General features: G+C 40.7%; 2 protein-coding genes across 5 annotated transcripts in view; one reads left to right on the forward strand and one right to left on the reverse strand.

Moving 5' to 3' along the window:
• Positions 1-1,153: 1,153 nt before the first annotated feature.
• EXTL2 (exostosin like glycosyltransferase 2) lies at positions 1,154-9,443 on the reverse strand. 4 transcript variants are annotated; one of them, XM_062581883.1, is made up of 6 exons: positions 9,357-9,443; positions 7,579-7,647; positions 5,895-6,322; positions 5,209-5,235; positions 4,356-4,426; positions 1,154-3,684 (listed from the first exon to the last, which is right to left on the reverse strand). In XM_062581883.1, the coding sequence occupies exons 2-6, from the start codon at positions 7,581-7,583 to the stop codon at positions 3,193-3,195; spliced, it is 1,023 nt and encodes a 340-aa protein (XP_062437867.1). In that variant the 5' UTR covers positions 7,584-7,647; positions 9,357-9,443; the 3' UTR covers positions 1,154-3,192. The 4 variants fall into 4 exon arrangements, 3 of the variants coding, with proteins under 3 accessions (XP_062437867.1, XP_062437868.1, XP_062437869.1); XM_062581884.1 differs by lacking the exon at positions 9,357-9,443 and adding an exon at positions 9,253-9,347; XM_062581885.1 differs by lacking the exon at positions 5,209-5,235.
• A 588-nt stretch (positions 9,444-10,031) lies between these two features.
• The window catches only part of SLC30A7 (solute carrier family 30 member 7), a 30,570-nt gene continuing 28,228 nt past the window's right edge, over positions 10,032-12,373 (forward strand). Inside the window, exons 1-2 of the mRNA XM_062581769.1 lie at positions 10,032-10,152; positions 10,328-10,429. Of these exons, the coding sequence (XP_062437753.1) occupies positions 10,073-10,152; positions 10,328-10,429 (182 nt within the window). The 5' untranslated portion in view covers positions 10,032-10,072. The remainder of the gene's footprint in view (positions 10,153-10,327; positions 10,430-12,373) is intronic.

The following is a 12,373-nucleotide window of genomic DNA, read 5'->3' on the forward strand; positions in this document are numbered from 1 at the left end:
TTACTTTGTTATTACAAAAAAATTCTAATTACCGTTTTTTACATTTTTGGTTATATCAAATATCCAGGCTGCAGTGACATCTTGTGGCTTTTTAACTTTAGGTTTTATCTTTATTTTTTTTAAAAAAAAAAAACTTTTAGTCTTGTAGTCTTGTTGCATCATTTTAAGACTATATCCTTCTTAATAATTGTAACTTCCTGAAAACAACTTTTTTCAACTTTACAAATTGGATTGAATAAACAATAAAAAAATTTTAAAGTATAATTTTAGATTTTTTTTGAATCGTGCTGGATGAACACTGATTTCTGTTGAACATTCAGAGTGTATGATGAATGTGCTTAGATTTCAAGATATTTCTAAATGACATCTAGATAATCTCTTGGAATAAATCATCGTGTGCATATTTTCTTAAAAATATAAATGAAATTCTCATTATTCTCAAAAAAAAAAAATGAAATGAAGTCCATTAAAGAATCCTGAGGCACTTTTATAACCGTTAAGGGATAGTTCCTAATTTAATTTTCTACGGGGAAATAGCTCAATTTTGAGGTTGTGGAAAATGAATCAGATTCTAATGATACTATTTTTTTTTTACTGTTGCTATCAAAAGGGAATATCTAAATTAGTGTTAAAGAACCTACCTAGTAGCCCAGGCTTCTTGTATTGGTGATCTGCATCTGACATTAAAATATCTCTTTAAAATGTTTATTTTACACGTCGCCCAAGGCAATTTGTTATTCAGCTCACAACTAGAACCTGCTATCCTGCAAACTGAGGACAAATGTGTTACGTGTAAGAAGTTACTGACCTTAAACAATCAACTAACCAAACAAACAAAAAACCCACCACCACCACAAAAACAGGAAAAACAACCCAAAACCCTTTTGATATCTAAACGCAATGAGTTGAGTTAGGGCTAGAACTGCAGTCTGACCTTTGAATTTTCTTTGATATCCAAGCCTAACTGCTCACAGACTGTTTTTTGATGGCTTCCCCCCATCTTCATATGTGGGCCTTGCCTAACTTTAAGTGAATATACATGCAAACAAGTTTTTTTTTTTCTTTTTTTTTAATGTGATCTCAGTGTTGCTCAGGTGTGAACATGCTTTAGACATCTAACACTGGAAAACTTGGTCAATAATCTGAAAGTAAATACATAACAAATCTGTTTATGTATTTTATTTGACAATGGTACAAATTAAGTTTATCACTATAATAAAACTTGTTCTATTAATTCCTTGACTGATACAGAAAAGCAATACCCCTTCCTCCCTCCCCCCAAAGAAAACCCACCCCAAACAACCAACCCCAGTACTAAGATTTGGCTGAGATGACAATTCATTTCACATTTTAAAAGCAGGTAAACATCTGTGTGTCTTCACACTTTTAGTTGATACTGCACAGAACAGAAATTACAGAAGACCAGTAAGTAAATGAAAAGCAATAAGCTACCATTAGGAAATTTGCATTTCTGAAAAGACCATAGATCTATTTCTATACTATTTATCATTACACCACAATAGTTAAGATCTGCTTGCCACTATCACAACAAAATTAAGCAGTTTTTACACTGCCATGTTAAGATTTTAACTGTTAAATCTTACAAAAGTACTAGGAAGACTTCACTGAACGTAAAACAAATCCTCTCATACCGAAAGAATGGGGCAAAATATCCCCTCCCCCCACCAAGTCAAAGACCCTACAACCAAAATCAGCTCAGCTGTAAAGAACTTGTTACATTTTTCAAATTCTTTTTTTGTTCAACTAGCCTATTAAAAAAATTATATACCATTTGTGTACTAGAAATAAGCTGTTACTGATTGCCCATGGATTCTTTTGCACTGCTATTGAGAATTGATTAAAAGCTGATGCTGACATCTACTTTAGATGCCAAATTTGATTCCACTCTCTGATCCAACAAAATCACTGCCTTTGGTTCATTTCCTCTACGCCACAAAACAAGTTTTGTAACTGCAATGAAAATGGGTTTTGTCTCATCTATGTTAATACAGTTTTTCCAGACTACAGAGTCCCCATCCAACAAAAGCTATTAAGATGGCTGTTTCTTAATGAGGTCAGAAACTGTTAATAGTCAGGCCCTGTCAAGTATCACTGTACCTTAAAATATCTTTTATAATGCTTTACTCATTCATTGCATGGCATTTTAATTCTGTTCTTGTAGTCACCGAAAGCAGAAATGAAAGGAACCAAAAAGTAAAGTGAATATTGCATTGAAAGAGAAGTTAAAAAAATAGTAGACCTATAATATTATAAACTATACACTCTGGACTAAATGTAAAAAAGCTTCTTTCTATTTCGAGTTGCAAATAAGACATTTTTAAACTGAGGATTTTTTGGGGCACATTTTGTAACAATGTACATGTAAAATATCAAAATAAAACTAAATGCTAAAGGGACTGTTAATAAGAAGTATGGCACCTATTTCTTCTGGCTGCATATGTAAGTCTTATTTCATGTATTCATTTTTCTTACATCACTATCAGTTACCTTTTACCTTTCAGCTGATTAGCATTGTTTCAGCAACTCCCCAAAAAAGCTGTATCAAAGAGATCATTATGCACTATCTTAGCAATAGCACATGTTGTAGACAATAGTTTTTAGAACCAAGATTAAGGTGTGGTATTCCTCTTCTGGCTTGCTTTTGTATCAGCTTCAGGAACATCTCAGAATACAGAATAATATCTCATATACAAACTTCAAAGAGGTTTTGTATAGGAGTCTAGAAGCTTAGCCAACAGCTTACTGTAGCCCTTCTATAGTTTCATGGAGTGAGGTGAGGAGGGGAAAAGGAAGGAGATGTCTCAACATGCAGCTATCAAAAATATGCCTAGACATCATTTGACTAGATATATATTACCAAAAAAAAAGAAGTAAATCAAAATTCCTACTGAAGTGTAGGAGTGCATTTTTGTGTGCAGCTGGACTGTAATTAACTGAAAAAAGCTTCTCAGGTTTTTAAGGAAAGAGGATGATTTTATTACATCTAAACATTAGCATACAGTCTTTAGTTTACAGAATTAGTAAGGAAGGAAAAAATACATAAAAAGCCGTATGGAAAAAAATCAGAGGCTACGAATATGAATGACCAAGATGCAGTAATCTATACTTTACTTATCTCCTTGCACAATTCACGGAGTATTGTTTAACATCTGCCCTCTTAAACAGATTAGTTTACATTTTATTTTTGTGATTGGCATAATTAGGAAAACCAAACTGAGAAATCATGATATTGGAATATTTTAAGGGCATGCCATCATAAATATTAACCAGTTTGTTCACACAATAAGATCTCTGTAACAAATGCTCTGCTCGGTGCCACATTCCAGAATAACCACTGTTAGTGTCTTTTTCTAAATTTCTTATATCAACAGGCTTCACAAACACTCCTGAAGACTTTCCAGTATTCTTTGCCACTAGAAAATTCATAGCAATATCATCACAATTTTGAGTTTCATCTATTAAGGCATGAACAGCTTCTGGCTGTTTTTGAAAGTCCTCTAGATATCCACTGTGGAAAAATGCTGCACCAATAAGAACCATAGAATACAGATCTCCATTTCCAAAGCCAGGGTTCTGCAATTCAAAGCTGCCGTAAGTGTATACACCTGAAGGAGTTGAAATGTGCTTTCTTGGAACAAATCCCACTATCTGCTCTGGAAATTGCTGAAAGAAAAAGATTTTTTTTAATTGAAAAACATCTTAAATAGGTTCATGAGAGACATCTTCTTTTTTTTTTTTTTAAGTGACAAGCACAAAATTATCACCAAGACAGACACAAAGAAGAAATTGCCAACTTATGCTCCTTTCAGCTACATAAATGCTGCACTTAAATAGAGGTTATATGACACAATAATGCTTCATTCCACTTCATATAGTGCCAAGAAACATTTACCCAAAATTTGCAGCTGTAAATTTGGTACTCAAAATAAGTCTACAGACAATCTTTATCAAATGAGAGAAAAAAGAAGACCTTTCGTTTCACAGCCTACTAGTCAATTTAAATAGTTTCAAGTGTCAACAACTTCAGTGTTCATGTGTACGAATTTGAAAAATTGAACAATTTGAGAGTTACAGACTATAGGTATAACCTCCACTGAAGAAAACTTTTGCAATTTCTACTGTTTAAGGCTTCAAGTTTTTTAATATTTAACTTTACAACTAGAACAACAATAGTAATACAGTTCAATACCAACATTATGATACTACATTACTTTTTATAATTATAACCATTCACCTCAATTATAACTCACAAATACTGCCTGCCAACATAAAAAAACAAACAAACAAAAAAAAAACCCCACCCAACCAAAAAAAAACACACACACACACATTACCTGCCAAACAGAGAAGGCAAAAGCAAGATCATGGGCACTGACTAGTGTATCATCATCCATCATTAAAACAGCTGAAGAAAGGAAAAAAATAAACTTGTCAAAAGCTTAAATACATGAGTCCATTATGCAGTACAACATTTGACAAGTTAGCTGGGAAACTTACATAACCATTAGGCTGAACTGCATAACTGAATCATAATTCCTTGAAAGCAGACTGAGAAAACATACTTAGATATCAAAGGTAAAGCAAGGTTTCAGCTTTATGATTACTGGAACCAAATGTAAATTTTAGATTATTTGCCATGCTATAACAAAACTCATCTCAGCAGCTTCACATCATGTGTAGCATTGCTTGGCAACTGTGTGTTGGAAGACTTGGGAGGGATGTCTGGCAAAGAAACTTAAAACTTCACTAATTTTAAGTTAGCCTACAATCCAAACAGGTTTCTAACTTTGTGGAAATTAGAACTATAATGAAGAGAATTAGATACCATTCTTTAGTGTTTGTGATAAAGAATAAAGAATTTCTAGTATCAGATCTTATTCTCCTCACTATTTGCAAGTTCTAAATAAACAAGTTTAATAAGTTACACAGGCAACATTCAGTATATTTAACTACAGCAGAAAGAATCTTTGCCTTAGATTTTAGGCAAAAGACTGTCAGGAAAGGGAGAAAGGAAACTATTCTTAGATTAGAATTCCAGGTGTGTTAAGAATTTTAAGTTTATGGTCAGCATTATCGTATTAAGAGCAAAAAAACATTTTGAGAGTTGAAGTTTCTAGTGTCTTCCTAGAAGTAATGGGTTGAGTAGCATGGCATGTTAGGAAGAGGGCAGTGAAACAGAAGAATTACCTTTACTAATCATGTGTAAGGCCAAGTCTGTAATGCAACATACAGGTTTTGTTCACTTGAAACAAACAGGACTTATTGTTGTGCTTCTCCTGGAAAGAGCTTAGGAAGAATATTTAGATGTACAGCCCAAACACTGGGGAAAACACTCTTGACAGGATGCATGATTTGAGTTAGAAAGCCAAATACCTAGAGAAGGGAGTTTCTCTGAAAAGTAGGACATTCTTGTGAACTTTGTCTGAAAGTTCGCGGACTAAATCAAATCTTTACCAGCTGGCTTAAGTCCAAATTAAAGCAGTGACTGGACAAATACCTGGAGTTTTGATTTCAGTTCACACTGCAAAGGGAAGAGAGGCTGAACCACCTATGTTTGCCTACAAGCAGCCATAGCTGCAAAAGCCCAGGAAATGACATCCCTCTTTTTTTTTTTTTTTTTTTTTTTTTCCCCATACCCTTTACTGACAAGCCCTAGTCTGCTGCTAGGTGGTATACATTTATGGCCTGCTACCATAAGATAGGTTTCTTCTATATTAACACCCTCCCCTTATTTTTAAAAAAAGTTGAATATCTCTTGGCTCCTTGAACCCACTTATCTATGGATTTTTCTATAATATAACTCAAACCATTTCTCTTTTAGTACACAGATTTTGAGTGTGAAAATACTAGTAGCAATATGAGCTGCTCATTACCTTTTGTTTCCAGCTCAGGGAAATTCTGGAGTCTGTTCCTCATGTGATTTACTGTTTGAACTTTAAAGACAACAGGGACAGGATGAGGCCCCAGGGAATTCCACATTTCCTCTGGTATCTTCTCACCAACATTGTTCCAAACAACAATTACCTTGTGCAGATGGGGAATGGCTTGATAATGATTTAAAAGTTTTAGCAGTAAGTCAGTTCTATTGTATGTCTGCATAATAAGAGTAAACGAATCCAAGGCAGACTGACTCTGGGTTTTTGGCTCCCTTCTCAAATTGGGCATTTTGTCATCTTTGATATTGGGAAGCAAAGCTGTTAAAGCACCTGCTACAAGCAGTAAGACAATGATCACCACAGAAGTGAAACGAAGTAGGCGGATTCCCATAACTCTTCCTGGAAGCTTACAGAAGTGAAAATACCTTAAAAACAGAAGAGAAAAAAATATTGGTCCCATGTATACATACCTCCCTTACTCAAAACTCCCACAGTATTAAGCAGACTTTTAATAACTAAATGAGTGAATAAATAAGGAGGATTTTAGGACTTGGGCCAATTACTTTCAACTACCAAGAGAGATAGTTCTAGTACTCTGTTTCTAATGTGCATTTGATTTTCACTTCCACAATTATTTTTGGTTAACTTTGGATTTCACTGTTCTTTGAAACTGAATCTAGAGTTATTCTTTAATTCTAGATTGTATATCATCTCTTTCCATTTTCTCAATACTGTGTTTTTAACCAAACATTTACATACCTCACCAAACCCATCCAGCTGAAATTAGAAAACAAACTTGTACAGAGCTTAACTTCAGTATTCTCAGCATTGTAGAACTCTGCCTTAGCAAGGAAACAAAAGGGAGAGAGGGTACCTCCTCAAGAGCTCTGGCAGAGAAGTCGTAAAATGCTCCTACTCTTTTCCACTGTTTAGGCCGCATATACAGAAGGAACAATCTCCATCACTGGTCTGCTGGACATTTTGTCAACAATTTTTGTATCTGCTCAGTGATGGCTATTGAATGTGGAAAATACTATCCTGATCAAATTAACTGAGGCTGTAGCATACATGGAACAGAAGAAGCATGCCAAATGGAGTAATGTATGAATGCAGCAAAAACAGTATTAGAGCTGGCCTGCTAATTCCAGAACTCAGCAAAAAATGGAAATGTCAGAGAATGGTGCTATCTATCAGCTGACTACGGGGCAGGCTTAGGATAAGGCAGGGGTTTCTGGATCCTCACTGTTTTGGGACTGAATAGGAGCTCTCTCAAAGGTAGTGCTGACAACTGTGCCTTTTCTAGGTAGCATTACCAGTTCTTCAGAACTTTATAAATTGCAAACTTATCAGAATCCAGCAGCCATTGGATTGCATATTTTTCTCCTCAAATGCGTCATATGCATTTGTGCTTTGCCGTTACTCCCAAGATAGGTATGAATCAGATACAAGATCAAAATTCTAAGCTTGCTCATCTACAATTATTCATGCCACTCCATTAGTGCTTTTTAGAATCTCAGTAGGAAATTCTGCTTAATTTAAGTGATTCAGGTCAGCCTCATCAACTAAAAATCTTGAGTGAGTGATTGAAGTTTTCATGACAGTTTTGATTATTTTCACACTGCATATACTGTGCTTGAAAATATGAACGTAAATAATTTTAGTTTAAAAGGTCTGGAATTACCTCATTGTTGCAAAGTATGTTTTTCCTCACTTCGTTTTATGAAAGGGCAGTTGTCTGGAATATCTTAATCTGTTGGAAATCAAAGGGACTTTATTATTGAAGATCAACAGTTCTCAAACATGGTACCCAACATGCTTTTACAAGTAAACATTCTTCCCAGTCACTGGTGAAGGTACACATTCTTGGCAATTATCCATTGAATAATTGTCTCTGCTTTTCAATGAACTCTCCAGAAACAGGATTTTAAAGCAGTTTTTTAAAAGGTTGGGGGAAAAAAAAGCACATATTTCTATTCTTGTTAAGCATTGCAATAATACAAAACAAAAATTTGTGTGTTCCATCCTTAGGGTTCACTACCAAGATAAAGTAGGTCTCCAGAATCTCAATCCAGTGCCTATTCACTAGAACCCATAAAATATGTATTTGGCTACCAGAGCCAAGCAAGTAGTCTCAATAACAATTCCTTTCTTTTCTGGCTCATCCCCTTCAAACTCTCTATCCACCAAGTTTACCATTTGCATTAGAGCATTAAGACATATTATTATTTTTTTCCTATCTTGTCTGTTAACAAGACAAAAGGAATGGAAATAAGAGTGTAAGCACAAAAAGTAAGGATGCACAAGATGCAAGACAGAAACCTAATAAACCTAGTTTTTTTAAGTTTCCTAGGTTGTTGTAGGGATTTCTGTTCTTTAAAACCAACTGAATGAAGAACAGGAATATTTATTTTTGATTTAAGAATGGACCTATGAAAATGTAGAGAATAAGAATTCGAACTTAATAATTGAATCTGTCAAATTTCATAAGAGCAATTTGTTTTAGTTTATATGAACTTTGTGCTTAAAAATACAGAATTTCCAATCCATGCATATACCAATTATGTATCAATATGAATATGTCCATACATACAGGAATTCACACAGTTAAGTTCCAATTTTACCAGTGACTTAACGTGTGGTGCTGGAGAAGTCACTGAAGCTATTTCCAGAAGCTGATCACCGTTTTTGATTTGTTCACGGTCCAGGTGTACACACTGAGTCACTGTCACGCCTCACTTCTAAAAACGAGCAGCAGCTACCCAGCACTTCTCAGAGCCAGCGTATCTCCATCACAAATTGATACAGCCAAAATCACGTGCTTTTAAAAAGGTGAGCCTTAGATTCCTCCCCCACTTGCAAACTAGATTTAATGATACTTACAGCATCATTGTGATGGGGAAAATTTTAAACTACACTGAAGATGAAAATATAAATGCTGTTTGTTGTGGTAATAAAACATCCTGGCTTTCCATACATTCTTATGCTTATGCAATTGCATACAATAGGTTGTAATAACGAGTAAGCATGGTATTATTTTACAATCTCTATTTAAAATGAGCCGCTATACAAAATGTTTAGAATTAGCAGCCTGGCACTTTCTAGTAAAAACGTGCTGTTCGGTTTAGCAAATCAAGTAACGAAATTGTAATGTAAGAGTCGCCTCCTAAAAAATTCTCCAAATCCCCCCCTGCAGGGAACACGTCCTCCAAGAAAATCGACGAGAATGAAAACTAGAAGTCAAAATACGGCATTTTAATCGCGACTCTAAACGGCATTTCTCTGAAGGGACCCCCCCCCCCCGCCCCGTCCCTGCGCGGTCAGCAGCTCCCGTTTCATAACCGTTACGCGCCGCCACCTGATCAAACGAGCAGCTTCGCTGCAGACGCGGTGCAGGCCGCCCGCCGCCCCGCGCAGCCGCCGCTCGCGCCGCAGGTGCTCTCGGCGGCGCGGCGTGCTCACCCGGCTGTCGCAGACCGCCAGCAGCTGCCGTTCGCCGCGCTGCCGCGGCGCCAGGCCGCGCGGGAGGGGCGCGGGGAGGCGCGGGGAGGCGCGGCGCGGCCCGCCCGCTCCGCTGACTCGGGGGCGGCCCGCGCGGCAGCGCCGCACCGCTACGGCGGCGCCGCCGGGCCCGCCCGCTTCCTGCGCAGGGAGGCGCGGCCCGGCGCGGCGGCCCCCGAGCCTGCGCGCGCCCGGCGCGGCTTCCTGCGGCCGTTCCCTGGGAGCGCGCAGGGGGCCGGCGGCCGCCGCGCCGCCTTTCTAAGGGGGCAACGCGCAGGAAGCGGGTGGGAACGTATTCAACTATTTTTTAATCGGCTGCTCCAATTCAACCGGCTTTGGGCTGAAGAACGGCAGCGAATGCAGCGAAACAACCGAGCCAACACTGCAAACCGGCCCCCGACCCTGTGAGGGAGCGAGGCGCCCGCAGCGCTGCCCCCGCCCCGGCGCGGACACGGCCCTTCCCCGGCACCGCCCCCCGCGGGGCTGCGGCCGCCGCGGCTCCGCCCCGCGCAGCGCGGCCTGCCCCGAGGCCACGCCCCCCGGCCGGCCCGCAGCGGCGCGGTGCCGCGTGCGCTAGCGGCGCGCAGGCGCGGGGCGGCAGGCCGGAAGTGTTCCTGGCGCGCGGGGCCGGCCGCCGCCGCCGCCCGCGCCGCCGCCCGCGCCGCGGCCCCGGCAAGATGCTGCCCCTCTCCATCAAGGACGACGAGTACAAGCCGCCCAAGCTCAACCTGCTCCGCAAGGTCTCGGGCTGGTTCAGGTGAGCGGACCGAGGCGCGGGGGGCTGGAGCCGCCGGGCCGGGCCGGGTCGGGCCGGGCCAGGCCGGGCCGGCCGCGGCGGGGCCCCGCGGAGGTGCCGGGCGGCGCCGCTGCTCGGCCGCTGCGGCCGCCCCCTCCCTGCGCCGGCAGTGACGCGCTGTGTGCTCCGCGCTCAGGTCCATCCTGGCGGACAAGACCTCCCGCAACCTCTTCTTCTTCCTCTGCCTCAACCTCTCCTTCGCCTTCGTGGAGCTGCTCTACGGCATCTGGAGCAACAGGTACGGGCGGGGCGGCCCCGGCTGCGGGCGCGCAGGAAGCGGCGCCGGCCGCCGCCAAGTGCCACGTCTCCCTCGGCGGCGGAGGGAGGTGGCGGTTGCTGGGAGCTCCCCCGGCGCGGAGCGGTGGCGGGCAGGGCCTGCCCCGGCGCCCCTGGGCCGCCCCCGCGGCGGGGCTGCCCGGGGGCGCGTTACGGGAGCCAGGGGCTGTAACCGGCCGGTCGCCACGAGCTTCTGCCCAGGAACGTGGCTGTGGGGGGAACCGAGAGCTGGCGGTAAGGGACAGTATTGTGCGGACCGTCCTTGTCTCCGAATGACTTGACGGGAGATAAAACGTCTCGGTGCAGGTAAGCAGCACTTCATGTGACATGTGAATTCACAGGGGTGGAGGAGAAGTAGGATAGCCTCGGCTGTTAAAATGCTACGGAGGCGTCTATAGTGAATCATAAATGGAAAATGACTTTAGTACTGGTGTGTGGCATACAGGTAGAGCACAGACCATGGTAGTGGCATCTTGCTTTATCACGTTTAATTCTTGATAGAAAAGTTGCTTTATGGTAATACTTCATCTCTAAGTTGATACTTGAGTTCTTGGAGGATCTGCCTTGAAAAGGTCATCCGAGTCCAACAGTGTGTACTGGCCTATTGAACTGTAAATAGTTTTTCTCAAAAGCTGTAGTACAGATGCAGATTGCTGGGGCTCTTAATTCATAATCTTAAGTGAAGCAGTAATACAGATTTGAAAAAAGTTACATCCTTTTATTTATTGTGTTTTTCTAAATCTTTCACTCAAGCTTAACTTAAGATCCTTAACTTAGACTTTTAACAAGTGCTACTGTAGCTCTAGTTGGAACACAGTGCCAACCTGTCTTGGATATGCTTGATTTTGGCTTTGTAGTTGGTTTGTTTTGCAAATTGCACATGGATTGTTGTATGCACAGCCAGTCTCTTCAAGTATGAATGTTCTTCTGACTAGTTCAGAATATACAAAATTGTATTGGAATGGTTCAGGTGTAGAGAGCTTTATGTTAACATTGATTTGGTTTGATATTTTCCTCTTAAGCATGATAATTTGTTTTTGGTACTGCGACTAGAAATAAAATCTATGCTAAAGAAGTCCTGTATAAGATGTAATTAAAACTAAGAAGCTGAAGTGACACATGCTAGAATTTTGATACTTGAAGGACTAGAATTACTGGAATTGAGAGAACTCTCTTTATATATTTTTGTTCCTTACAGAGGTCAAGAATTAGGATTTGTTGGATAATATAGTTGTATTCAAGTCATTAATTTCAGATATCCTTATGGTAAGCATAGGTTTTGGGCTAGCACAAAAGAATGCGGTTATTGGTATATCTTAAGCAGAGGGAGGTTGCAGAGAATATGATGAGACAAGCTTGTGGTCAGAGGAGACACTTCATACCTTGGAAGAACAAATCCATAATAAGCAAGGGATAGGGAAAGCTACCTCCTGAAATCAAAGAACACAGCTCTTTTAGCCACTACATCGGAGAGGCAGAAACCAAATGGTTGCCAAGGGGATTTTCTGTATCGTCTTAGGACACCGTGGAATGAAGAAGTGCTTCCATCTTGTATATGGCCAATATCTGATGCTGCAATTGCTAGAAGTGTGTTGAAAGTGATCTTGAATTCCTTTCTCTCTGTGGCTCTTGATGGAATAAATGAGCAAAAGGGAGAAGAAAGATTAAAAGACTACTGTGATTCCTCCCTTGGCTTCCACAGACTGTGGAATTTCTTTTCAGTTGGGTTTTAGAAAGATGCACTTTACCCACTGAAATTACCTCCTGCCTGTATGATCTTTTTCGTTGGATATTCCCTACTAATCAGAACCAAAGCTAAGAAAAGTTGTTTCCCTAGAGATACCACTTGTCTTTTGGGAGGAAGCTGTCACCTAGGTACTTCAAGAGTTTGACAGGGAATTTCATT

Source organism: Rhea pennata, chromosome 8 (genome assembly GCF_028389875.1).
Source record: "Rhea pennata isolate bPtePen1 chromosome 8, bPtePen1.pri, whole genome shotgun sequence".
Lineage (NCBI taxonomy): Eukaryota > Metazoa > Chordata > Aves > Rheiformes > Rheidae > Rhea > Rhea pennata.

What these genes read in the sequence shown, in the direction of transcription:
- EXTL2 (XM_062581883.1), bottom strand. An exon ending in CTTACACATGATTAGTAAAG is followed by an intron (nt 4,427 to 5,208) that starts GTAATTCTTCTG and finishes TCCTTTCTTCAG; the next exon opens with CTGTTTTAATGATGGATGAT. An exon ending in TTGCCTTCTCTGTTTGGCAG is followed by an intron (nt 3,685 to 4,355) that starts GTAATGTGTGTG and finishes TTTTTCTTTCAG; the next exon opens with CAATTTCCAGAGCAGATAGT.